At 48.7% G+C, this 25,929-nt stretch overlaps 1 protein-coding gene across 1 annotated transcript in view; it reads right to left on the bottom strand.

The window, feature by feature from the left end:
- NTRK3 (neurotrophic receptor tyrosine kinase 3) overlaps nt 1-25,587 on the bottom strand; it is a 587,560-nt gene extending 561,973 nt beyond the window's left edge. Inside the window, exon 1 of the mRNA XM_042781682.1 lies at nt 25,340-25,587. Coding sequence (XP_042637616.1) covers nt 25,340-25,587 — 248 coding nt within the window. The remainder of the gene's footprint in view (nt 1-25,339) is intronic.
- Nucleotides 25,588-25,929: the final 342 nt, after the last annotated feature.

Here is a 25,929-nt window from a genome sequence, read left to right as displayed (position 1 = left end):
GGGTTTGAACCACCAGCCTTCTGGTTAGCAGTCAAATGCCTTAGGCACTATGCCACCAGAGTTCCCTATATATATTCACACATATGGCATATATATATATATATATATGCCATATGTATATCTTTCTTTTTCCCTCCCTTCCTCCCTCCTAGAGCCCGATGCTATTGTGAAATTGGTTTGTATCCAGTCCATGATTTTATCTTTTCATTATATATCTGGGTCCATAAACAATACCATATGTTGGTCATTGTGTTTTTTAACTCATGCATATGGTATATCATCCTGCAACATGCTTTTTCTCGCCAGCATTATGTTTTCAAAATATAGCCATATTACCTGTCACCCAAAATTAAGACATAAAGGAAGTCCCCATATTATGAAAAGGTCCATTCCTAAATCTGTCTTTAAGTTGAACTTATATGTAAGTCAGAACAGTGAAGGTCAGTTCACATTTAACGTCAACATATATATACAACAAGGTGTTTATTATGACTGCTCTAGTGTTCCATCCTGAGGATATGCCACAATTAATCTCTTCCACTCCTGATAACACTTAATGAGTATGGGGACATTGGCTCTAGAATTAGACTGGGTGTGAATCCTAACTCTATCATTAACAGCTATGGCCTTAGGCAAGTTCTTACATCTTTTGTGCCTCAGTTTCCTCATCCATGAAATGTGGATTAGAGCAGCTATGAGATCATGCAGTTTTTTGTGAGAATTAAATGAGATGCTGTAACAATTTACTGGTCTGGAGAAAGTGCTCAACAAATCCAGCTGCCATTACGATATGTTCCAGGGGCTGGGAGAATAGAGCAATCAATAAAAACATGTCTGGACAATAAAGAACAGCTCAAAGGCAGGTCTTGAGAGATGGGAGGAACCTAGATGGGCAACATGAAGGCCAGAGGACTTCCAAGCAAGGAACTGATATGACCAAAAGGCCAAGTGTGGGAAATGGTTGGGACTATTTAAGGAATGAGCAGTAGGTAAGTTTGACCGAGGCAGAAGGCTCCTGTGGGTGGGGTGATGGAAGGCAAGTTTCCAGAGAGATGTTATAGCCTGAACATAGAAAGTTCTGAATGCCACACAGAGAAGCCTCAACTTTAACCTGAGGGCAACTGGGAGCCATCTAAGGTTCCTGAGATGCTGTAAAAGATTTACTCCCCCTGCCTCCCAAATGGTTACAAAGAGTCAACTTGATTGGGAAAAGCATTCTGAAAAACACAATTGTGTCTTCACTGTTCAACTACATATAGGTCACATGGATCAGAGGACATTTAGGTCACGTCCAGCACTGTGAGGAAAAGTGAGCGTGAAGCCACGGTCATAACCGAGCCAGGTACTGGGCTTGGGGTAGTGAGAGAAGAGGTGGAGAGATTGCTTTGACAATTAACTAATTGCTTTTTTGGAGCCATTTTTTCCCAAAAAATATTTTCAGTCCACAGTTGGTTGAATGCTGTGGTGGTTATGTTTGTGTGTCAACTTGGTTGGGCCTGGTTGAGTGGCTGGGCAGCTGGATGTAGTATTCCCCATGATGAGACTGGTAATCAACTCCATTGTGGAATCTACTGGGAGCAGCTGAGTAGCTGGGTGTGTGGTCTGCTTCCTGTATATAAGAAGAAGCTTTGAGAATGGTCTCTAGCCTATGGCACGCTTGAACCCTGCATGTAGTCATGTCATTGCTCAGCAGCCTGCTATGCTCTGCCGACCTTGGGACTTACAATGGACTTAAGTTAATGGCCTGCCATGTGGTTTGGTAACATTGGAACTGTGCCTTTTTACTTGTCAATCTTGGGGCTTCTCAGCCTCAGCAGCCAGCAGCTGTCTGAGTAAAGAAATGCCTCTAGCTCCAGTGGGCCAGGAGCAAGAGGCAGAGCTGGACCCCAAGGTTGAGGGGCTTTCAACCAGCTCCTAGAGCTTGGCATTTTGAACTTGGACTTAAAACCTCCAAATTATAAGAATAAACTCCTGTTTGTTAAGGCCATCCCATTTGTGGTATATTCTTGCCAGAGCGGCACTAGGTAAACCAGAACAAATGCTCAGATGCAGAACCTACAAACATGGAGGGTGGACAGTATGTTAAAAATTTGAGGTACATCCAATGCTTTGTAGTAACAAATGAATCCTGCTTTGTGATGTGCATCAAAACATTGCTGTTATTACTGTAAAGATTCTGACTCGTGGGGACCCCATGTGTGTCAGAGTAGAACTCTGCTCCATGGAGCTTTTAATGCCTGGTTTTTCACCTCTGGGTAGACTCGAACCTCTAGCCTTTCTGTTAGAGCATGTTAACTATTTGTGCCTCCCACGAACTCCAAGTTCCCAGGTGATGCTACTACTCCTGGTCCAAGGACCACACTTTGAGAAATGTTTTCATCAGTGACTGTCAAGCTGTACTTCTTGAGAGGGATCAGAGGTGATGTGATATTCTGCATAAGATTTCTTATGAATAGTCTCCCAGGCTGCAAAGAGTTTGAAAAGCCCTGTTCTGATAGAACCCTTAACCCATTCCCAAGCATATTCTGACAAGGCTCTACCTGATGCCAGGTTCTCCCTCCACCTCTTCTCTACTAACAGCAACTGTTTTTCATTTTGCTTTGTTTTGTTTGGAGGAGGGGAGATTTGTTAGAGATGCAAACTCCCAGATGCTACTCTATACCTGAAGAATCAGAAGCTCTGGGGGTGGGGCCCAGCAGTCTGTGCTTTAACAAGCCCTCCAGGGTATGGGGATGCTCGTACAGGTTTGAGAACCACTAGGGTCTGCTCTCCAGAAAACATGCTTTCAGATATGTCCGCCCATGCATAGGAAGGACACATGACCATGACTGTATGCAAAGGCACAGAGCTGTCCAGACCCCATATTCCCCCACAGGACCCTGAAGTTCCACTCCTGCAATGGCCCTCTCTCCAAGTCCCTTCCTAGACCTGACCTGCACCACCACAATGTTGTTGTTGTTGTTATGTGCCATCGAGTCGGACCTGACTCATAACAACCCCTCCTTGAGTTTCTGAGGCAGTATCACTACAGAAGTAGATTGCCCCATCTTCCTTCCGAGGAGTGGTCTTAGGCACTACGCTACCAGAGCTCCCCACCACCACAAAAGCCAGGGCCAGAAGGGACCTCAGAGACCATCGAGTCCAACCCCTTACTTTACATATGACAAAGCTAAGGCCCAGAGACTGGCAGTGACCTGCCCAGACCCACCCAGCAAGTTAGTGACAATGACAGAGAAGCCAGCCCCAGGCTGCTCCAGAATCCCCACTTAAGAGAATATTCTGTGAGGGTGTGACCAAAAATACCCATGCCCACACAATTCAGGGATCCCAGACTCCACTGGGCCCCATCCTCTACCTCAACCTCCTTACCACTATTGAAGTAAAATACCAAAGTAGCAGGCTGTCATATTCTACCAGCAAGGGGTGCTTGCCTAAGAGGTATGGGAGAAGGCTGGGTGCAGCACTAAAAGCACATGGGGGTTGGCAGGAAGTGAGATAAGTTGTATAGTCCAGGGGTTATGAGCAGGGCCTCTGGAGCAAGACCTGCAGAGTTCAAACCCTAGCACTAGCTGAGTAACCTTGGGCAAGTAATTTAGTCTTTTAGTGTCTTCATTTCCCCATTTGTAAAATGAGGATGATAACTGAATCTGCCTCACAGGGTTGTGATGAGAATGAAATATCTTAAAATAAGAACAGCCCTTAGAATAACACCTGGAATACAGTCATCACAGTGTTTGCTCTTAGGATGATGAGGACAAATTTCCTAGGAGATTCCGTCAGCAGGCTGCTCCACAGAGGGCAGAGGCTACTGCATTCTGAGCAGAGACGTGTGTACTGTCACAAAGCCAGCAGATCTGCTGCAGATCTGTAAGCCTTCGGGTAGAAGAGCTGAGCCTGTCTAATCAATGGACCTTTCCTGAACACCTAGTATGCACTGGCTACTGGGGATACAGGAGCTCTGGTGGCGTAGTGCCTAAGGCATTTGACTGCTAACCAGAAGGTTGTTGGTTCAAACCCATCAGCCACTCCTTGGAAGGAAGACTGGACAATCTAATTCCATAGACAGGTAGCCTCAGAAACCCAAGGCGGGGTCGCTTTGAGTTGGAATCGACACAACAGCAGTGAGTTTGAGTTTGGTACAGGGGATACAGAGCAGAATGAGACACAGCCCCGGCTCCAGAAGCCCACCATTCAGTGAGGGCACAGAAACATTAAGGAGCCCCATGTCACATAGGGGCACTTCCAGAGCTGTAGCTAGACTGAGATGCCAGCCACACTACCTGTCAGCCCAGTGGCTTTGGCAGGTAAGGATAGACATAGAAGATGGTAGGATGGAGCCCCAAGGTCCAAGCACACCAAACCAGGCTCTAAGCAACAGAGGCTGCAAATGTGTGACTGACAGAGGAAGACAGAGAACAGGGGACAGAGGAGGACAGGGGTGGTGGACACAGCTTGTTGTGGAGGCTGGGGGTGGTGAGGGGGAGTGTCCAGCCATTTCCATGGAGATAGGAGCTGACCCTGAAAAGCTAGGTCTAGCAGGACAGGGAGGTGCAAGGCCACTCTCCCCATCACTTCTGCCCAGGCACAGGGCACTATTTTGCGCTGGATGAAAAGGAGGAAGGATAAGGCCAGGTAAGTGTCCAGCCAGGGGCAGGGGCAGACCCAGCAGCTAGCTGAATAGAGTGTCAACTGGGTGTCAGGAGAGGGAAACGGGGACTCACCCTTACAACACCACAGGGAGCCAATGTCTCCATTCCAACTAGGGCAGTCATACCACCCAGGTTCCCCTCCAATGACACATGAGGGAGAAAGACTGACTTCCCCAAAACCCCTCTGATGGACTTAAGGAGTCAGGCCTGCACCTTCTGCACACCTGACTCACCTCTCCCACATGTAGGGATAAGTTCCAGTGAACAGGGTCCAGGTGGTGAGAAAGAGGGACCACAAGGGGAGCCAACTGGGCCTTAACACACCCTTAAACTACAAACTACAAGGGAGGTAGGTCCCAGCAGAACAGGGCCCTCACCTGGCTAGTTCTCCACTGTTGTCTCAGCACTCACAGAGGGGCTATCCCATTGGAGGCTCTCAATAAACAAATGATGAATGAATGAGTGAATAGATAAATGAACAGATGGGGCCTCAGGATGGCTAGTGATGCCCCTTCATTTACACACTGTTCCTTGGCTTCCTTCCTTGCCCCACCTCACTTCCCCTCACCATCCTAGACTTCCTGGGCTCATCTTCCAGGTAAACCACTTGCCCCAAAATCTTTGTCTCACACAGTCAGAAAGTGGCAGGAGAAGAAATGGAAGCCAGCTCTCTTGCCTTCCAGTACATTCCAGCCAATCAAACAGCTGTCATCAAGTCAACATGGTGAGCCCATGTGTGTCAGAGCAGAACTGTACTCTGTAGGGTTTTCAAAAGCTGATTTTTCTAAAGTAGATATCCAGGCCTTTCTTTCAAGTTGCCTCTGGGTGAACTCCAACCTCCCACCTCAGTTAGCCAGGGTTGTTTCCCCTAAAAATACCTAAGGGACTTTTGTGAGCAAGAGAAAAGCCAGTGACTATGACCATGTATAGAATTGGCAAACAATGTTTCTACAAGTGTATTTGTATGTTCTGTAAGAATCCCTAGGTATATAGTAGAGCTGACAGGGGACAAGATTGTAGTCACTTCCTGGTCACAGCCAGCTACCCAGAGGGAGCGAGTAGTTGGACCTGTGGGATGTCAAGGGGACATCAAGCTCAATTAGAATGACATACTACACAAAAACATTGTTCCACATCCTATGTTGGTAAGTAACGACTGGGATCTTAAAAGCTTGCAAGCGGCCATCTAGATGCAACAACAGGTCTCTCCTCATCCAGAGCAAAGAAAAATGAAGAAAATCAAAGATGCGTGGAAACAATTAGTCCAAGTGACTGATACACCATGTGATCCTCAGCCTATACAACAATGAGACCAGAAGAACTAGATAGGGCCCGGCTACCACTATCAACCACTCTGAGGGGGATCTATGTAGGAGATCATGGATAGAGTGGGAGAACATGTGAAACAAAACTCAAAATCATTTAAAAAAAAATAAATAGGATAATAATAATTCCCTATCTTAGAAGCAGGAGATTTAGCTACTTTGCAAGTAGTATATTTTTCCCAGAGTGATTAGAAGTCATGCCCCTGCAGTAAAAAAAAAAGGGGGGGGGGGACCAGGTTTGCTGTCTGATAGAGCCTGATGGAATGACTGAGACTATGGCCCCTCACTGCCCTTCAGGTCTGGAATTGAACCCACTCCTATGGCTTCCAGCCAAACAAAAGACAGGCATATGAGCTGAACATTTACTTGAGGTAGATACACTCCTTGGATAGAACAATCATGGGAGAATAGAAGGGCTGTGTATGTACAGGGAGATAGCTCAGGGGGAAGGAGTGTATGGGAGGGAAGGACACAGGGAAGAGGTAACTGTGGGGAGGAAGTTGGAGGGAAGCTGTTGCATTGTGGGAAATTGCAGTCAATGTCATGAGACAAAGTGTATGTGAGCTGCTGTATGGAAAGTGCATTTGCTCTGTAAACTTTCACCCAAATCACAATAAAAAAGTTTTTTTAAAAAAGAAGCCACTGAATCAAGTTCATGCCCAGAGGGACATAACCTTGACAACTCACTCTACCGCTGTCAACATTACATGGAACAGAGAAGTGGTCAATCTAGAATTTCTAAAACTCTATTTAGAAAAATGGAGGGCTGTTCCACCTTTGGGAGGCCCACATTTTCATACATACATGCATATATGTGTATATACACATTTTCCTTCACACTTTTACATTGAATATATTCTAAAACTCTGCTACTGCTTCCCTAGTGACAGCCCTTTTAGCTGTGGACCATTTGTCTAACACCTGCCTCCTCTACTCAGCTCCAGGATGGAAGGGTCACGGCCTTTGATTTTTCTCACCACTGTGTCCCAGTGCTCAGCACAGTGTCAGGCCCAGGGCTGGTGCAAGGTGCTAAGATGAAGATAGGCTGACCCCTCTTCTGTCTGGGTCCTGCAGAAAGAAAGGCCAGGATACATCTTCCCACCCTTGTCCAACAGTCCAGATGCTAAAATAGGCCTTGGCAGACAGCGAGACAGGCAGCCAGACACCTGGGCACCCCACAGCCTCAGTGCAGATGTAGCTCAGCCCTTACAGTGGGCTGGACACACCGCCAGGTCCAGGCCCCCATTAGCTGTCTGTTATGCACCTGGAAAAGAGTCCTCTGGAAAATAAAATACTGGCTACTCCTCTCCATCACCTGCCTCAGAGATAGGAGCCAAAAGCCCTGTGGTACAAAGGAACCTCCCATTGAGAAAGAAAAGCCTGTGGCCATAGGCCCTGTAGCCTAGAAATCAATTATTTCTTTCCTGGGAGCATCTAGCCCTCCTCTTACCTGCAAGGGGTTCTGAGGGGCTCTGGCTCCTCCACCGTTACTCTCTCACACCCCTATCTCTCAATGACGGGCTTCTGCCAAGGGAATAAAATGACATCCCTCCTCCATGCCCCTGCCCCCTCCCCAGTTCTCATGTTATTTCCCACTTGGTGTCTTATCGCCACATTTGTTAAAATGACTGCCACTTAAGAGGTGGCAAGGAGTCAGAAACACAATCTGGAGCAATGCAGACATTAAATAACTTCCTGTGCCTGGCATGTCTGCCAGCACTGCCTCCTGGATCTCAGGTGGAGAAATGAAGAAGCTACACGAGATGAGAAGCCAGAGACATCCCAGTTCCAGCCTCAGAGCCACACCTCCGCTCAGGGAAGCCCTCCCTTCTCTGGGTTGGAGTTTCTGCACTAGTAGAACCTGAAGCTTAGTGATTACCCCTACTCCCTCTCCTCTTGATCCTCCCCACCTCCCCCACACACACACTGAACTAAGGGTACAAAAAGATGTCTGATGTTCAAGTTCAAGCTGGAAAAGCCCTCCCAGTCAACCAGCCCAACATAGACATTTTCCAGATAAACATACTGAGGCTCAGAGAGCTTGAGTCTCTCGGCTAAGGCCAACCAGGAACATGTGTATCAAAACATCTCCAAAAGAGTACAACCACAGGAAAATACCAAAAAGGGTCTGGTTTTTAAATGTCAGGATATGTTGGCTACAATACAGTTAGTCAGATGCATATGTGTTTTCTCCATTTATGACCTCATACCATCAGCCCAGGCAAGAAACATGCCCCATAGCCTCAGATGGACATCTCTAGTCTCTAGCATTGGAAGGGGAGAGATTCTGTTGATAGGTCTTCTGGAGCTGGTATCTCCTGATCCAGGTTCAGTCTCATCTGGCCCCAGCAACACCCAACAATTCCCCAGAAATCCCCACCACCACTACTACCACCCTACAAGATCACCCACAGAATACACTTGCTGTTTTCCATTCCAGCCACTGGATGTCTCTGCTGCACCCATTGAACTGGAACCATAGAGGGCTCATTGGGGAGTAAAATGACCCACCAGACAAACAGGATCTCCAACATAACTCCTGCCCTAGCTCCTAATTTCATCCTTCTTCTAGAAAGAGACAGAAGGTCAATTATTGAGTATCCACCATGTTTCAGACACTTTCTGCACATCATATAATTTAATCCTCACAGTAATATCTAACAGCAACACCTCTAAATAACACTTTACTTTTCAGGTGAAGAAAAGAAAATGAGACCCAGAGAAATTAAGTAACTTACTCATAGCTTTTAAGAAAGAAGCAAGTAGGAGGGCAAGGATTGGAATCCCATTTGATGTCAAATTCTATGATCTTTCCACTACACAATTGAACCCCCCTTGAAATATCAGACTCAGCACTATGGGCTTTGGTAAAGTCAAGGGGGTTTCCCATGACTCTCAGAGATACTGGCATCTGGAAGAAAGCACACGCTGCCCAGACTTTCATCAAAGGTGCAGTCATAATAGATCTGTTGCCGTCAAGTTGATTCCAGCATATGGTGACCCTATAGGTCAGAGAAGAACTGCCCCATAGGATTTCCAAGGCTGTAATCTTTAAGGAAGCAGGCTGCCACATCTTTCTCCTGCAGAGAGGCCGGTGGGTTGGAACAACCAACCTTTCAGTTAGCAGTCAAATGCTTTAACCACTGCACCACCAAAGTTCCTTACAATAGGACAGGCTAAGCAGCACTGCCCTCCCCATAGAAATCATGGTCTAGTGCCCTCTTGTGGCTTAATATGGAACTGGGATGAACATGCATGGGAAGCTCTAAAGAATGGACTGGAGGGACTGAGAGGTGTACTACTAAAAAATCTATAATTGATGATGACTGTAGGCTACCTGTGAGTCCCTGAATGTTGCAAGAAGTTAACTTTCTCAGGTGCTAACTGAAAAGTTGGAGGGTCAAATCTATCCAGAAGCACCTCGTAAGAAAGGGCTGGTGATCTACTTCCAAAACATCAATTATTGAAAACCCTGGTGTAGTGCCTAAGGCATTTGACTACTAACCAGAGGCTGGCAGTTCAAATCCACCAGCCACTGCTCGGAAGGAAGGTTAGGCAATCTACTTCCATAGTGATACCGCCTCAGAAACCCAAGGAGGGGTCACTATAAGTCAGATCTGACTTGACGGCAGTGAGTTTGCTTTGGTTGGTTCTATGGAGTATATACCCAGAGGACCTGAAAGCAGAGACTTGTACACCAATGTTCACTGCAGTACTACTCACAATAGCCAAAAGGTAGAAACAACCTAAATGGCCATCAAGAGGTGAATGTATAAACAAAAAGTGGTACATACATACAATGGAATACTAGTCAGCCAGCGGGAAATGAAGTCTTGATATATGCTACAGTATGGATGGAGCTGGAAGACACTATAGTGAGTGAAATAAATCAATCGCAAAAGGGACAAATACAGTATAACCTCAGTTATACAGAATGATAAGGAAAGGCAATGTATAGAGAACAAAGCTTATTAATAGTTACCAGGAGTGAAAACACTAAACCAAAATCACTGCCATTGAGTTGATTCTGACTCATAGCAACCCCCACTGGGTTTCTGAGGCTGTAAATCTTTACGGAAGTAGATCACCCCATCTTCCTTCTGCAGAGCAACTGGTGGGTTTGAACTGCTGACCTTCTGGTTAGCAGTCAGATGCCTTATCCACTATGCCACCAGAGCTCCTTACCAGGAAGGAGAGGGAGGGGGAAAAAGGAGGTTAATGGTGGTGGAAACATTGCATTGATTAATGGTAAGGTTACACAGCTGACTACTGTAATTGCTGTCAATAAGTGGTACACCTATAAAATGTTGAATTGGCAAAAGTTGTGCAATAGACATATTTACAAAAAGAGTAGTTGCTTAGGCTGCTTATGGAACCAAAAACCTCATGGAATTTGGTTCCTTTTCTCGAGGTTTATGGTCATAATTTCAAGGGACATCCTAGTTAATTGGCCTAATAACAAGTTTAGTGTTTCTGTTCTACCTCCTAGTTTAAAGCATAGTGCCTGAGGTCTTAGAGGCTTGTAAACGGCAATCCAAGGTACAACAATTGGTCTCTGTTCACCTAGAACAACAGAGGAAAAAGAGGACACAGGACTAAAAAGAGGATATGAAATGTGTGGCTAATTGCCTCCAGGAAGAACTGCCTCCTTTGCCAGGAGACCAGAAGAAATGGACGGTGCCCACTACCCGTACTGAACATTTTGATCAGATTCTACAGAAGAATCCTCATCAAAAGGGAGAAAATGCAAAATAGAATTCCAAATTTTCATGGACTCCAGACCTCCTGGAGCCATGAAGCTTAGATGAACCCCTGAAACTACTGCTCTCAGATAATCTTTAAACCTTAAACCAAAAATACCCCTTGAGGTCTTCTTAAAACCAAACAATAATTCAGCTTAACTAGCAAAGAATGTCTGCCGTGAGCATCATGCTCTTTTAAGGGCTATCTCTATGGGATCAAATTGACAACAACAACTCAAAAGAGTAGACAGGAACCTTAAGGGGCAGTGAATTTATTTAGTGGGAGAGGAGTAACTCAGAAAAGCAGGGTGAGATGGTTGCAGAACTCAAAGAATGAATCAATGTCATTAAATGGTACATGTACAAGCTATTGAATTAGTGTATGTTTTGCTCTGCATAGTCTCAACAACAAGAAAACAAATCATTTTGTTTTAAATCATAAAGAAGAAAATCCTATACAGCACAGTTCTACTCTGACACACATGGTGTCACTATGATTTGGAGTCAATTCAGTGACAACTGGTTGATGAAGCATTGGTGGTACAGTGGTGCAAGTCTTACCTTTCATGAGGGAGATCCAGGTTCAATTCCCAGCCAATGCACCTAACGTGTCACCAGCACCCATCTATCAGTGGAGCCCTGCACATTAGTATCATGCTCAATAGGTTTCAGCAGAGCTTTCAGAGTAAGACAGACTAGGAAGAAAGGCCTGGCAATTTACTTCTGAAAATCAGCTCAGGAAAATACTACGGACATGAACCATCTGATCTGCAACCAATCATGGAGATGATGTAGGCCAAGCAGAGTTTCGTTCCATTGCACATGGGGTGGCTGTGAGTCAGGGGGTGGCCTGAGGGCAACTAACAACAACAGTTACCCCTATCCCATTAGATTTCTAATCCTTTCTACAGAAGTTGGTCCTCAGTAGAGATCTGTAGCTGATTCCAAAAAAAACCAGACTCACTGCCATTGAGTTGATTCTGACTCACAGCGATTCCTCCTTGGGTTTCCAAGGCAGTATCTCTATAGAAGTAGATTACTCAGTCTTCCTTCTGACTGTGGCTGATAGGCTTAGTCAATTACAATAGCCATAAGGGAATCAGCTAGTGGATGGGAAACTACATCCGCCAAGAGGGGCAGTAAAACCACTTGGGACAAAGGGACTAGGTGTTACTGAGTTAGACTAGATGGAGATTCCTGGGGCAGGGGCAGGAGAGACAGTCAACAGGAAGATTTTTCCTGATACACTCTGCTTCTTGGTATCCCAAGTACCTTATGTGAGAACCATGACAGTCTTGCTGTCCGTGCAGCAAACATTTACACCACCTACTCTATCATACATTTTCCAAGGAGAGATCATCTTGGTCCTTGTATTGCCTCCCTCAGCCTTGGTCCAGGTGATAGCTCCTCTCATACAACTTCCTCTAATCACACTCTTCAAGGAACCAGAAACATCACTACCATCACCCCATAGAGAACCCCATCATGCCACTGACCAAATTGGCCTCTGCCCATGCATCATGAGCCAGGCATTTGCCATCATCTCATTTAATCGTCATCACTACTCTATAAAGATGGATATAACCAGCCTGATCTTTTAGACGAGGAAAATGAACTTCAGAGAAGTTAAATAACTTGCCTAAGCTCACAGAGGAGCAGAGTCAGGGTTTAAACCAATCCAAGAAGCCATCATTCTTCTCAACACACTGAGCTGCCTCTCAGACAAAAGAACCACTGAAAAGCTCTGGATACAGGAATTGTTCTAACAGGTCACCCTGTCTTAGAATATTAATCTGCCGGGGGGGGGGGAGTATGAGCTAGATGAGGAGAAGATGGAAGGAGGAAGAACAGATGAGAGTCATAAAAATTATCCATGCTTGGGTCAATGAGGTTCTGGAAGGTGTCAAGGTGAAGGAGGAGAGAATGAGAGGGAGAGAACCACAATTAAGAGTTTTGTATACACACTAGAGGAAATACAACTTTTATGTCCCTTAGAAGGGAGGATGGTGAAACTTTGGACACAACATCAGGAGAGACCAACTGCTAGAAAAGAACATCATGGTTGGGAAAGTGGAAGGTCAGTAAAAACAAGAGAAATCCTCTGAGATGGACGGACACAACAGCCAGAATGGGCTCAAACATATCAAGGACCATGAAAGTGACACAAACCAGGCAATGTTTTATTCTGTTAGACATAAGGCCACCATGTGTAGGCACTGACTAGAAGGCAATTAACCACCACCACACACACAAACATTTCATTGAAATTGTACAATAACCCTAACGGGTTTTATCATCTTCACTTTCTAGATGAGGAAATGGAAGACCAATCTGAAGCTTTATGTAGCAGTTGCCATAAATAAGTATGGTTATATATGCAAACGATCTCCATCCCAGTAGGAAGGCCATAAATATTGGCTTCATCCATGCTCATTAGCAGACTAGCCTGGAAAAAGAATCACAGATAAGAATGTTGGAAAGGATTCACCACAACAGAGAGGGCCCAGCCTGCAGCCCTGTGTGGGGCAGCACATGGGATGGCCCTCAGTACAAAATCACAGGCCCCAACTCCATAAGTTCAGCACTCCCCACAAATGTGGAAGACCAAGTTTCCAAACCACCCACCCATCTGTCAGTCTGTCATCCTGTGCTGCCTTTTGTGTTACTGTGATGCTAGAAGTTATGTCACTGGTATTTCAAATACCAGCAAGGTCACCCATGGTGAGCATATTTCAGTGGAACTTTTAGACTAAGACAGAGCAGGAAGAAAGACTTGGCCATCTACTTCCATAATTCAGCCAATGAAAACCCTATGGATCACAACAGAATATTAGCCAATAAATAGTGCTAAAAGATGAGCCCCTTAAGTTGGATGGCACTCAACATACACAGTGATTGAGCATACCAAGTGAAGATGGCACAAGACCAAGAAACATTTCATTCTGCTATACATGGGTTGCCATTGGCCAGAGCTGACTCAACAGCAGCTAACAACAACAGTCTCTGAAACTGATAACTGGTTGGTGAGTCAAAGCTCATTTGTAGACTTGTGCATGGAACAAGATAGCACCTGCACACACATGATGCCTGGAACAGTGAAGGACCAAAAGTATTGGCAGAAAGGAAATCATCAAAACCAGCTCATTACCAAACAGGTTCATACCTGTTACTTTCTGGTATAATCTCTGAAAGCTGAGGTAAGGTCTGGAGAGGTTAAGAGATTGCTTGAAGATCTTATCTCTGGTCTAGGTCAGGATCTCCTGTCCAGGAATTCACAAGCAGCTCCTTGTATCAAGAAATTCACAAGCTTGCAGGGGGGAGGGAGAGAGGTGAGAGATGCCTCTGCACTTGGACCAGAGTATCAGATGGCCTGAGGAGGTACAGAAAGCTCACTTCCTCCATGACACTAACCTCATGGTGTTACCATCTGTCTACTTGTCTGTATCCCTATCAAGACTGTGAACTCTTCCTGGGCGGAGATTATGTTCCGTACTTTCATCTCCACTACCCTCTATGCAGTTGTGCTGACCCCTCCTGCTGCTGCTGAGACCAGGGCGGGAAGCAGAGCACGCCAGGCAGATTTTTATCCAGCGAGGGCTCCCTGCCACCTTCCCGGAGGAAGCCAGCAGCTCCTGAGCCAGAAAGCCTAGGTCCCTGAGACTGGACATCGTGGCCAGACCGACATCGGAACGCTCCAGGGACATGACGGAGGCAGGGCCTGCCAAAAGAGGCCCCGCCTAGGGGAGAGATGATCTTGCTCTGCCCCAGCTCAGGAAAGTCTCTCACACCCGGCTGCCGCGCGCGCACATTCCACGAAGCTAGCTCCGCAGCCCCAGCTCCCGCCTGCGAAGCCACCAGACTCCACCAACCGTCTCGTGCGCAGCACTGCCCTCTAGTGTCCACTGGCAGCCTAGACGCAAGCTATCTCACCAGGCAGGAAGCCAAAGGCTTTAGGGTTTGTTTACCGAGACCTCAGACGTGATGTGCACAGAACACAGAAGAGACGCACTTGTGAGTGCGCAAAGACGCCCCCAGACGCGCGCGCACAACCCAGTGTACCGTGGGAGGCAGCCAGGATTAGGACTGCGGATCTACGATTGCTTCCTTCATCCTCTGCCTCTCTCTGCGGAAAGCTGAAGGGCTCTGTGAGCCAAACTCCTTTCCCTGCCTCTGTATGAGCTGGAATCCCTCAGCCCCAGAGCAGCTGCCGGCAGAAGACAAGAGGACAAGACTCACACCAGCCTGGGAGGAAAGACGCCTGGGAGAGCGGGCCACTGCGATCTGCTTGGCCTTTGCCAGGGTCTCACTGGGTGACTGGACCAAGTCAATTCACCTCTCCTGAGCCTCAGGTTCCCCATTTTTTAAAACTGGGTGGTTTGGCCCAATTTAAGACCCTTTCCAGGTGTAGTGATATATGGTTCAGAATCCTAATCTTCTAATTCAAACTCCACCCAGGTATATAGAAATGAAATCAATATGGTACCCAACTGCTTACAAAGCCCCATCAAATATATCAGCACACTGATCCTATAGTGTCCTGTGAGGGAGGTCGTGAGATGACACCAACTCCCGGAAATGGAAACTGAGACCCAGAGATGTTCTATGACTGACCAGGCTCATCCAGCCAAGAAACAGAAAAAAATAGAGTATCCATACAAATACTTGTCCCCCTCCAATTTTAGGTGGTTTACAACATTCCAGCTCTCTCCATGGGACAGCTATAGCCATTACCCATACCCATAGCTCATTTCTGCAGGTACATCCCTGTAGAAGAGATAGTTGCAACTTCCATGAGCAATGAAGGTAGAGAAACAGGGGCAACAGGAAATGATGATTAGAGGCTGCTCACTTGAGGAAGGGGAAGGGGAAGCCAGAAAGACCAGGGATTCATCCTCATTCAGGGAAGATGCTTGGTATCAGCTTCCAGCACTTCAGACACACCCCTTTTTTTCTGTACCCACAGGCAGCCCTGGCACCCAAACCTTTACCTGGGAGAAGTCATCCAGCCTTCTGCTTTCCCATCCAGGCTTTCGCCGGCTATGGGCAGTCATGGTCATGGTCCTGCTGGCTGTGCCTCAGGCCAGCATGAAGCTGGCTGGGACGCAGCCACCAGCTTCCTGAATCCCCGCCAGCCTCAGCTAGCACCTGCTCTATTATGGGACTGACCTGACCTCAGTGGCCAGGAGACCATTATGGGGGGCAGAGGGTCAAGGAAGCCTAGGAAGAGGGTTTGGCTAAGACACAGCCTCCAGGGAAGCTGTCTGTTGGGAACAGGCCAAGAGGGGAGATCACAGGCCTTCTCCACAGGTAGAAGTCTATGACTCTGGGTTGGCCCATACTGACTGCCCAACAGAGTGTCCTGAATTATCCCCATTGCCTTTCCCTGCCACCCCAACCATGGCAATTCTTACCTACAGAACTGGAAGGTTACAAAATAAAGGATCATCTTAGAACTTTGTATCAACTCTTTTATTTTATTATTAATTTATCATAATGTTGCTGTTGTTGTTATGTGCCGTCCAGTCCGACCGACTCATAGCAACCCCTCCTTGGGTTTCCAAGGCAGTATAACTACAGAAGTAGATTGCTCAACCTTCCTTAGTCCTACAGAAGTGTAGTGTGTGTATACTGTATATACATAGGAGTGTGTGTGTGTACATCCATATAAATCTACTGCTATCGAATCAATTCTGATTCACAGCAACCCCCATTGGGTTTCCAAGGCAGTAAATCTTTACGAAAGTAAATTGCCCCATCTTCCTTCCCTCGAGTGGCTGGTGTGTTTGAACTGCCAGCCTTCTGGTTAGCAGTCAAATGCTTTAGGCACTGTACCACCACAGCTCCTTGTACATGCATATAGGTGTGTGTATATGCAAAGACTACAGGCACTATAGCTTAACAGTTAAATGCCAGAGTTTCCTGCCATTTACTAGCTTTTTCTGGACTCAGTTTCCCCATCTATAAAATGGGGCTCAGAATACTGTTATTGTTAGCTACCGTTGAGTTGATTCTGCCTCACGGTACCCCCATGTGTACAGAGCAGAACTGTTCTCTGGGGTTTTCAAGGCTGTACCTTTAGGAAGTAGGTCACCAGGCCTGTCTTTCAAGGCACCTAGAGGTGGGTTTGAACTGCCAACCTTTCAGTTAATAGTCAAGCACTTCACAATTTGCACTACCCAGAGACTCCTTGGGAGCTCTAGTAGCATAGTGCCTAAGGTACTTGACTGCTAACCAGAAGGCTGGTGGTTCAAACCCACCAGCCACTCCTCGGAAGGAAGGTGGGGCAATCTTCTTCCGTAGTGATACTGCCTCGGAAACCCAAGGAGGGGTCGCTATGAGTCTGGTCTTACTCGATGGCACATAACAACAACAACAGGGACTCCTGGGTGAGTAACAGTAATACTTACAAGATTATTATGAGGCCACAATGAGGTTTAACCAACAAGTTACTCTAGAGTGATTCCAACTCATGGCAACCCCATGTGTGTCAGAGTAGAACTATGCTCTCTAGTTTTCAGTGGCTGATTTTTTATCAGTAATTTGCCAGGCGTTTCTTCCAAGACACTTCTCCAAACCCAAAAGAACCAAACTCACTGCCATCAAGTCAACTCTGACTCATAGAGACGCCTCTTTGAGTTTCCAAGGTGGTAAATCTTTACAGAAGTAGATTGCTTAGTCTTTCTTCCACAGAGTGGCTGGTGGGTTTGAACCGCCAACCTTCTGGTTAGCAGGCAAATGCCTTAGGCACTATGCCACCAGAGCACCTCTCAAGAAACCAAAACCAAACTCACTAGCTGACTCGGATCCAACTCAAAGCAACTCCTCCTTGAGTTTCTGAGGCTGTATCACTGAGGAAGCAGATTGCCTAATCTTCCTTCTGAGGAATGGGTGGTGGATTTGAACCACTAACCTTCTGGTTAGCAGTCAAATGCTTTAGGCACTACACCACCCAGAGCACCTCTAGGTGGACTCAAATTGCCAACGTTTTGGTAAGCAGTTGAGTGAAGTAGATACTTGCACCACAAGGACTCCTCTATAAGGAATATGTATGTGACAGGGGTGGCTTTATCAGGTGCTTAGAACAATGTTTCAAACATAGTAAATGCTCAAAAAATTATTAGTTATCATGTATTGACAGCTTACTATTTGTCAGGCATCACAAAAGGCACTGAACCTCAGTCTTACCTGCTATAAGGTAGTCATTGTTATTTTTATTTTACTGATAAGGTAATTGAGGCCAAGGGGAGGAAAGTAATTTTTCCAAAGCCAGGGAGCCACCAGGCCTGGATTTGCTGCTGAGGAAACCAGAGCCCAAAAAGAATGCAGCTGCCAGAGCCCTGTCCAAGCTTCCAAACAGGTGATGTCTGTCTAGGGGGAGGAATCCTGGGTCTACCACCGCCCAGACCTTGGGGCACTTGGATGGGACAAGCCAGGTAGGGTAAGGTGCGTTGAGGCCCAAAAGGACTGCTGGGTTCCCCAGCCTGCTGAGCCCCCAGATGCCCCTGCACCGTATATAAATAGAGCTCAGCAGCAGTACTCATTGAATTTGTTTCTAATTGGCGTGGGCTGCAGTCTTCGAGGAGCCCTGGGGCTGCCAGCTTCACATGGTTGCTGTCTATGGGGACCCTGGATTTGGAAACATCGCCCCAGAGGGAGACACAGTCACGGGGGAGGCTTGGGTTTTGACAAAGTGCCCAGAATGGGTGCCAGGGTGGAGTAGAAGGTGGCATCTGCACCAGCAAGAGGGGGTGTCACTTCAGAGAAGTTCTCTGGAAGCTCCCTGGAGCCCTGAGACCTTCCCTCAGGACAGGAGGGAGGAGATGACTGCAGGGGTCCATTTTACCATTTCAGTGAATCCAGCACTGGGGCATAGGCAGAGACCTTGGGTTCTCTTGGGGGTTCTAAGGCCCTCCCTGTCATCTCCGACTTGTCCTCACCCTTTATGATCCTATACAAACTAAGAGAGGCTTCCAACATGCCATGGACACAAGGATTATTTGTGTGTTCCAAAGTGAGGTTCAGAGAGCAACAGACGACTTAAGCACATCACTCAGTCTATTACCAACAGATCTAGGTGACTGCGGTCAGCCCCCATCCAGGCCACTCTTAGACCCAGTTGCCAGGACACTTAGCTACCCTACCCCTCAAGTTCCTCAGAAATGGCCATTCCCATAACACTGCCCCCTGGGAGAAAAGAACTTTCTGGATGAAAATACCTCTGCCTCTCCTCTCCTACAAAGACACAGGGTCTCCATCTGAAGGGCCTAGGGCCCAACAGACAAGGGAGTCAACAGACCAGCCAGGCTGGTAGTGAGGAGAGTGTTCAACGAGGAGTCACAAGGCTCAGTGTGAGCCATGGCAACTCTACCATGGAGACTCAAGCTTTCTGTTTTGTTTCATTTGGTTTGGTTAATCTGCAAAGTGGGACTAATAACCTCTGTTGATATAACTCTGGTAGCTGTCACAAAATTGACAACTGTAAACTGGAAAGCATGGTATAAATGAATGATGGGGGTATTAATGGAGCTAAAGAATTTGCTGCCTGGGGAACAAAAGGCAGCATCTTGTTGGACACTGGGAAACTGTCTTTTAGATGTGGCCTGGCCTCCAGAAGGGAGTTAGTGGGCCTTAAGAATTGTGATCAGGAGCTGCAATCTTCTGTGCCACCCAGCCTAATCCTATCTTGCATTCCCCTTGGCCCTCTCAATTCATCAACCCCTCCTTGAACCAGAGCCAAGAAGGAGAACAAGGGGTGTGGGTGTGGGTGTGGGTGGGTGGGCGGTCAGGATTGCCTCCTGTCACCAGGCCATCTCCCTCCCAAGCTCAGACACTTCTGATCACAAGAAAAGCAGACACCAAACTCAGAATCCCAGGGTGATGCAAACAGTTAACACACTCAGCTGCTAATCGAAAGGCTTTCAAGTCTACCCAGAAGTGCCTCCAGAGAAAGGTCTGGTGATCTGTTCCAACAAATCAAACATTGAAAGCCCTATGGAGCACAGTTCTACTCTGACACACACGGGGCCCATGTGAGTCAGAATCAGCTCTATGGCAACTGGTTGGTATGTTTTATCAGTCAAAATCTTGTAACTTTGAAATACTCATATATATTAAGTCATATGCTTATATATCTTCAATCTACATAGTAAATATTGAATATTTCTTTGTAGGTACATTTTGAAATACAAAGTTTTTGCATTTTCTTCTAACACACCATGGCAGCCCCTGCCCCAGTAATGAGGTCAAAGTGTTGCAGAGGGGTACCCCTCCCTGTTATTATGTACTTGCTGTGGGGAGATGGGAAGCCAAGAAGCTGTGTGCCTGGCTGCTACTGAGAGGCTATAGCCCCCAGAACATTCTTATTAAATATGTGTGGCATTTGGTCTGACTCCAAATTGTATGTGTCACTTTCTGCTTGGCTCCGAGTTTTCTAGAGGTAGGAAAGAAAAAATGGGCAATGGCCAATCAGAGAGCACCTATGCCCTCCTCCCCTGCTCTGCTCCTAAGCCATCTCCTCCTGGTAACATCACAAGGGTCATCACCAATCCCAAAGGAGGTGCTCGTAGAAACCAGTGGCCTGGCAGAACCCCCAGTCTGTGTTACTTGGGCCCGGGGATGGTACAGTGTCCAAGCTGGAAGGTTCATCCTGCTCTGTGGTCTCAATTCATGGTTGAATTTACAGGCTCAGAAAGGCAACACTCCACTAATCCAGCTCAAAGGGGTTAGGGGCAGATCCAGAGCTGGAACTTGGATGCCCATTTCTCTCCCTGATATATTCTGCCACTGGCTTCCTGGAGGCCCCAGGGAAGCTGGAGATGGTGCCTATCTGCCAATGCAGGGCTTGCAATAGGGACCCCAGGCAGCAGCAGATGATGCCAGGACACTGGTAAGGGCCAGGCCAAGGGAGGGCAGGAGGCTGCCCACAGTCCCGCCCAAGAGCCAGCTGGGGCAGGGGCCCAGCTCCTTCCCAGAGCCAGACAGAAGAAGGAGCCAGAAAGCACAGACAGGCAGTGCAAGGACTCAGAGTGTCCCCAGGGAGGCAGCATCAGGCCCTTCCCTTCTTCATGCAGCATACTGCCCTGCAGCCAGGCAGAGGGCAGGCAGTGCCTTGCAGACCCTGAGAGCCGCCCAGGCTGCAAACTGGCTCTCAAGGGGCAGTACACATCACTCTACAAGCCATGGCCAGGGTGGGCTGGCTTTGCCCAAAGCTGTCATGTTGATGCCCTAGGCTCCAGGGTGGACCACTGTGGAACTACAGACCTCCAGCTGAAGGCTCTGCTCCAAAGAAGAGCCAGGAGGACCTGGAACCCACATAAATATTCAGGGTCTCCAGCCTTCATCCTGGAAATATCTCTTTTCTACAATGATATCTCTTTGAGATACAATCATATCTCAAAAATATCTCTTTCCTACAACTCTCCCTCCCCACTCTCACCTCAGAGGCCCCTCATATCTCTGTCTACTTCTCCCAGGCCTAGCCCCAATATTGGGCTCCAAGCACCTTCCTGGTCCACCTGTCTGAGCCCATGATGGCCCTGTGGCCTGACTCACACAATTGCTTGACCCCAGCTCTCACTGTATTATTTGTCATGGTTGGGCCTCCCCCAGATCCATACAGAGTCTAAGATTCAAGGAGCCAGCACAGCAGCCAAAGCCCCAAATGATCCTTCACCAGGCCAAAGACAGCCTATAGGGAGGATAGGGGAAATAAAGGGACTGGAGAGCTCCCAACTACCAGGGGACCACAGAATAGTGGCTCCTCAACCTAGCTGAGAGCCCAGAGTCTTTGCAAGCCCAGGAAGCAGCCCCAAGAACACCAGCCCAGGTAACCCAGCGAGGCTATCCTTTCTATCTTGATCTTCTTTGTAACAGCCACTGACACACTATTCCTGATCAGCCCCAGAGAGGCCTGGCCTCCCAGCCACCACTGGCTTCCTTTGTGACGTCAGAGCCTGGTTGGGCGCGGTTGCGCATGGACCCATCTAGGTGAGGTTCCTGTGCTCCACGAGCTCCACTGGCAAAGGACTTGGCCTCCTGAACAGAAAGAAGCTGAGAGGGAGGGCCTTCAGAGCTGCCTGGCTCTTGGAAAGCAGAGTTGAGACCCACACTTCTGCCCTGACACTTTGCAGCCAATTTCCTCCTGAGACTGATGGGGTGGCAGTTCCTAGCAAGCTCTGGGAGCCACTACATTCATCACCCCCAGGAGCAGAACTACAAGCCTTCCTTTCTCACTTGTCCCTCTTTAAGAATCTATTCAGCACCTGAGAAGGAGGTCTCAGGTCACCATAGCCCAAACAGGTCAACAAACCCAAGAACAGGAGCATGAACCTATGGGACCAGGTGGTTCTGAGACCCACACCCAGATCCCCTTAACCAGGCCTGATGGAAACCCAGCTTCTGTCCTAGACTCTTCCTCATACCCCTAAACTCTGCCCAAGGTGCACCCTAGGTGTACACCAGCATTAAGAGCTTCTAGGTAAAGAGGACTGGGAACATCTCGACCCCTTATTTCTGGTAACATCAGAAATATGAGAGTACTGGCCTCTCTAGCAGAACACTGGCTCTCATTTAGCCCTCTCCCTATGTCATACTAACATAAGGTCCTCTGACCAGATTAAGAGCTCTGGTAGCATAGTGCCTAAGGCACTTGACTGCTAACCAGTAGGCAGTTCAAACTCACCAGCCACTCTTTGGAAGGAAGGTTGGGCAATCTACTTCCATAGTGATACCGCCTAGGAAACCCAAGAAGGGGTCGCTACGAGTTGGGTCCGACTCGATGGCACACGACAACAACACTGCCCAGATTATTCCTCTTCACCCCCATGTCCCCCCTTTAAGCCTGCTCCCAGTCCCACAGAGTCCGGTCCTGGGCATTGGTGGTGGACAGACCAGAGTTCTACACCTGGCTCCACACTGGGGCTGTGTGTGCCAGGGAAGGTTACTTTACCACCCTGAGCCTCCATTTCCTCTGGGGTGACAGCTGCTTCACAGGGGAACATGATCCCACCACCCCTCTATGGCTCTTCTGGCCTATAGAGTAGAAGGCTGCACCCTTCCCCCTCCCAGTCCAGTCAATACTAACCATAGATATAATAGGACACCAGGGAGAATATGGGGCAAGGTGGGGTCATCTGGCCCATGACCTCTGACCCTCCCCCACCTGCCACTCTTCAAGGCTTCAGTGGGAATCTAGTTCCTTTGATCTTAGGTATTGGCAGATTTAGGGAAAGGGGTCCTGACTTCTTGCCACAGAAAGTTCTAAGGCAATGATAGGAGCATACACATGGGGGCCCCCATTCTGTTCTCTGGCCCCCTAGATGCCCTCCTGGGTTCTCCAATGGCAAAAGGACAAGAGGCCACCCAGTCCTCTCCTGCCACCTATCTTTCCAACCGCCCTGTCTTAGACCCTCTGCCAAGATACACCACCCTAATTCTTCCCTGTTAAACTGCTTCCATAAGCATCATTTTCAGAGGGGCTCTGGTAGCATAGTGCCTAAGGCACTTGACTGCTAACCAGAAGGCTGGCGGTTCAAACCCACCAGCCACTCCTCGGAAGGAAGGTTGGGCAATCCTACTTCCGTAGTGATACTGCCTCAGAAACCCAAGGAGGAGTCGCTATGAGTCAGGGCTGACTCGATGGCAAATAACAACAACAACAACAACATACCTCTGTGTGGCTAGAGAGCCTACATGACTGTGACCTGACCATTGCTGTCTCCTGAAGCTTTCTACATATCACATACCCCTCCAGCCTACAAAAAACTTGATCCTCACTCACTGCTCCCAGAGACCCACACTGGGCACCCAGGGCACCCCCTGTCCAACCCTTGGCCTGCTCAATCCCCTGGAAATTCCTAAATCCTGCTCTTCAATTCCTGAGTCCACCACTAAGCCCTCCTACACACACACACACACACACACAGCCCCCTAATGTACTTTCAACTCTTGTCTTTGCAGACAGCCTTACTCAGGACCCTCCTCCCTGCTTCTTGGGGATGCTAAAATGCTGAGGCCTGCAGGGAGGAAAGGCAGAAAGTGTCCATCCTGTTTCTACTGCCCTCCTCCCTCTCTATCTCCCCTACCCATTGCTGTTTATCTTGTCATCTCTGGCTGGGTTGAAGGGTGTCCAGAGGGTGAATGGCTGAGTGGCAGGGCTGAGATGTGGGTCAAGCTTGTCTCCGGGGCCAGGAGGGACATTTCCTGGGTGGTACATTTCCCTCAAACTGTTAGCTCCCAGAATGCAAGCAGAGTCTTCATTAAGCCAAGAAGGCCAGTGGGCTTTGGAGAGAGAGAGAGCAAGACTGCAATTCCTTCCGGCTTTGCAGCCCCACTGCTCCAGACTAAGGCTAAGAGAGAGCTGCCGCCTGGGAGAGCAGTGCAAAGAGCACATTCGCCTATCTTATGATCGACCATAGGGTAAAGAGCCACCCCAAATGCCTCCCACAGACCTTGCTCAGCATCCCACCCACTCCCAGGGCTCCAGGGGGGTGGGGGCTTTAAGGGAAGATAGACTAGATCTGTCCCTTCAACAATCCTAGTGATAGCCATATTCTTCTTCCCAGTAGCAGGGCAGAGGGGGTCTGACTGGCCTGGTGGGCTTCCAGAAGCCCATGTGGATGGGAAAAGGGCTGGGCTGGCTCCTTGGTCTCTAAGCTCTTGCTTACTCCCCTTGTCAGGCTTCTACCCCTCATGTCCACCAAGGAAAAATAACAAGGAGCGAAGAGCAGGCCACTACAGGTCTCACCCAGATGGGGCAGACTCAGACAAATGCCAACCAGAGTTCGATTTTCCAGATAAACGGATCTGCACGATCATATACAAGCCCCTCCTCCGCCCAAACACACGCCCTCTCCTCTCCCTTCAGCATCCTGACTTGGAATTATCCCGAACAGTTATCAAAACCCAAACAGGGGAGGGCTCTGTAGGCGCCCAGATGCAGAGGAGGGTGGAAACAAGGGGTGTCTTCGGAAATGCCCAAAATGGGGTTGGAGAAGGCGGGCAAGAAAGAAGGGGACGAGGTAGGCGTCCATAACGGCCTCCACACGTCCAAAGTGTCCCCGCGAGCAGCCAGCTCCCAACTTGTTTACTTGTCAGTATGTTTGGCTGTTTCCAAAAGGAAATAGTTAAACATCCAGGTAGGTCTCTGAGCAGTCCCTATCTGTCACCTTGCCTTCTGGCTAAGCACTGCCACCACCGCCGCCGCCGCCGCCGCCGCCAGGGAATCGAACCTTGTCTACTTTATTACACTTGAGCGTGGCCAAACTGTTGCTACTCCGTGGAGGGCAAAGAACCCGTTTCGCACCCACGAAATGAGCCAGCAGCTGGTGGGTGCGGGGGCGGGAGCTGGGCCCCGCGTGCCCTCGGTGGGCTGGGGTCCTCTCCGGGGAGAGACAGACACGCAGACACGCATCCACGGATCATGCCTCGCCAGGGCCGGAGTCACCTGGAATACGCGGCCCGAGAGCATCTCCCGAGCCAGAGCGAGCCTGCCGCGCGCCCGGCGGGCGGCGAGCAGTGGCGAGCTGGGGCGGGCGAGGGCCGACTACGGGGCCGCGGGAGGGCGGGAGAGAGGGAGACGCGGAGCGCAGGGGGAGGCGGGCTGGGGAGCGGCCGCCTGACTTACATGGAAGTGATATTCCTTGAGATGTCCGTGATGTTGATACTGGCGTTCCCATTGCTGTTCCCTGAATCCTGCCCTTCCAGGAGGGGAAAGAGGTTCCCCTCGTCCGGCCGCCTGCAATTGATCTCCGTCTTGCTGCAGACACAATTTGCAGGGCAAGCCAGCACGGAGCCCACATAGTCCAGCCAGACGCTTCCCAGCAAGAAAATCCGCCAGAAACTACACTTGGCTGGGCAAAGAGAGACATCCATCTCCGATCGCTGCTTCTAAAAAAGAGGAGGAGGAGAGGAGAGGGGGGTGGGGTGGGGGGGAGTGGGGAAAGCAGGGGGGGAGGAAACAAAGACGGCGAGGGAGGGGGGAAGGGGGAGGGGGCCTCTGCCTTTGAAACGCCGAGCGATCAGATGCAAAATCCTTCAGCGTCTGAAACCATCGCGGCCACCGCCGCCGCCGGGTGGGAGCCGCCGGGAGCGCCTAGTGGCGCGGTCTGCCGGGCATGTTGGCCGGCTTGGCGCTCGCTGGCTCGGCGGGTTCGGGGGCTCGGGAAGCGAGCCGCGCTCTCTGACTCCGAGACTTTGCAGGGTTGCAACAGACGG

Source organism: Orycteropus afer, unplaced genomic scaffold (assembly GCF_000298275.1).
Source record: "Orycteropus afer afer isolate SDZICR_OR568_19922 unplaced genomic scaffold, OryAfe1.0 scaffold00150, whole genome shotgun sequence".
Classification (NCBI taxonomy): domain Eukaryota; kingdom Metazoa; phylum Chordata; class Mammalia; order Tubulidentata; family Orycteropodidae; genus Orycteropus; species Orycteropus afer.
This window is presented reverse-complemented; position numbering and strand designations above follow the sequence as displayed.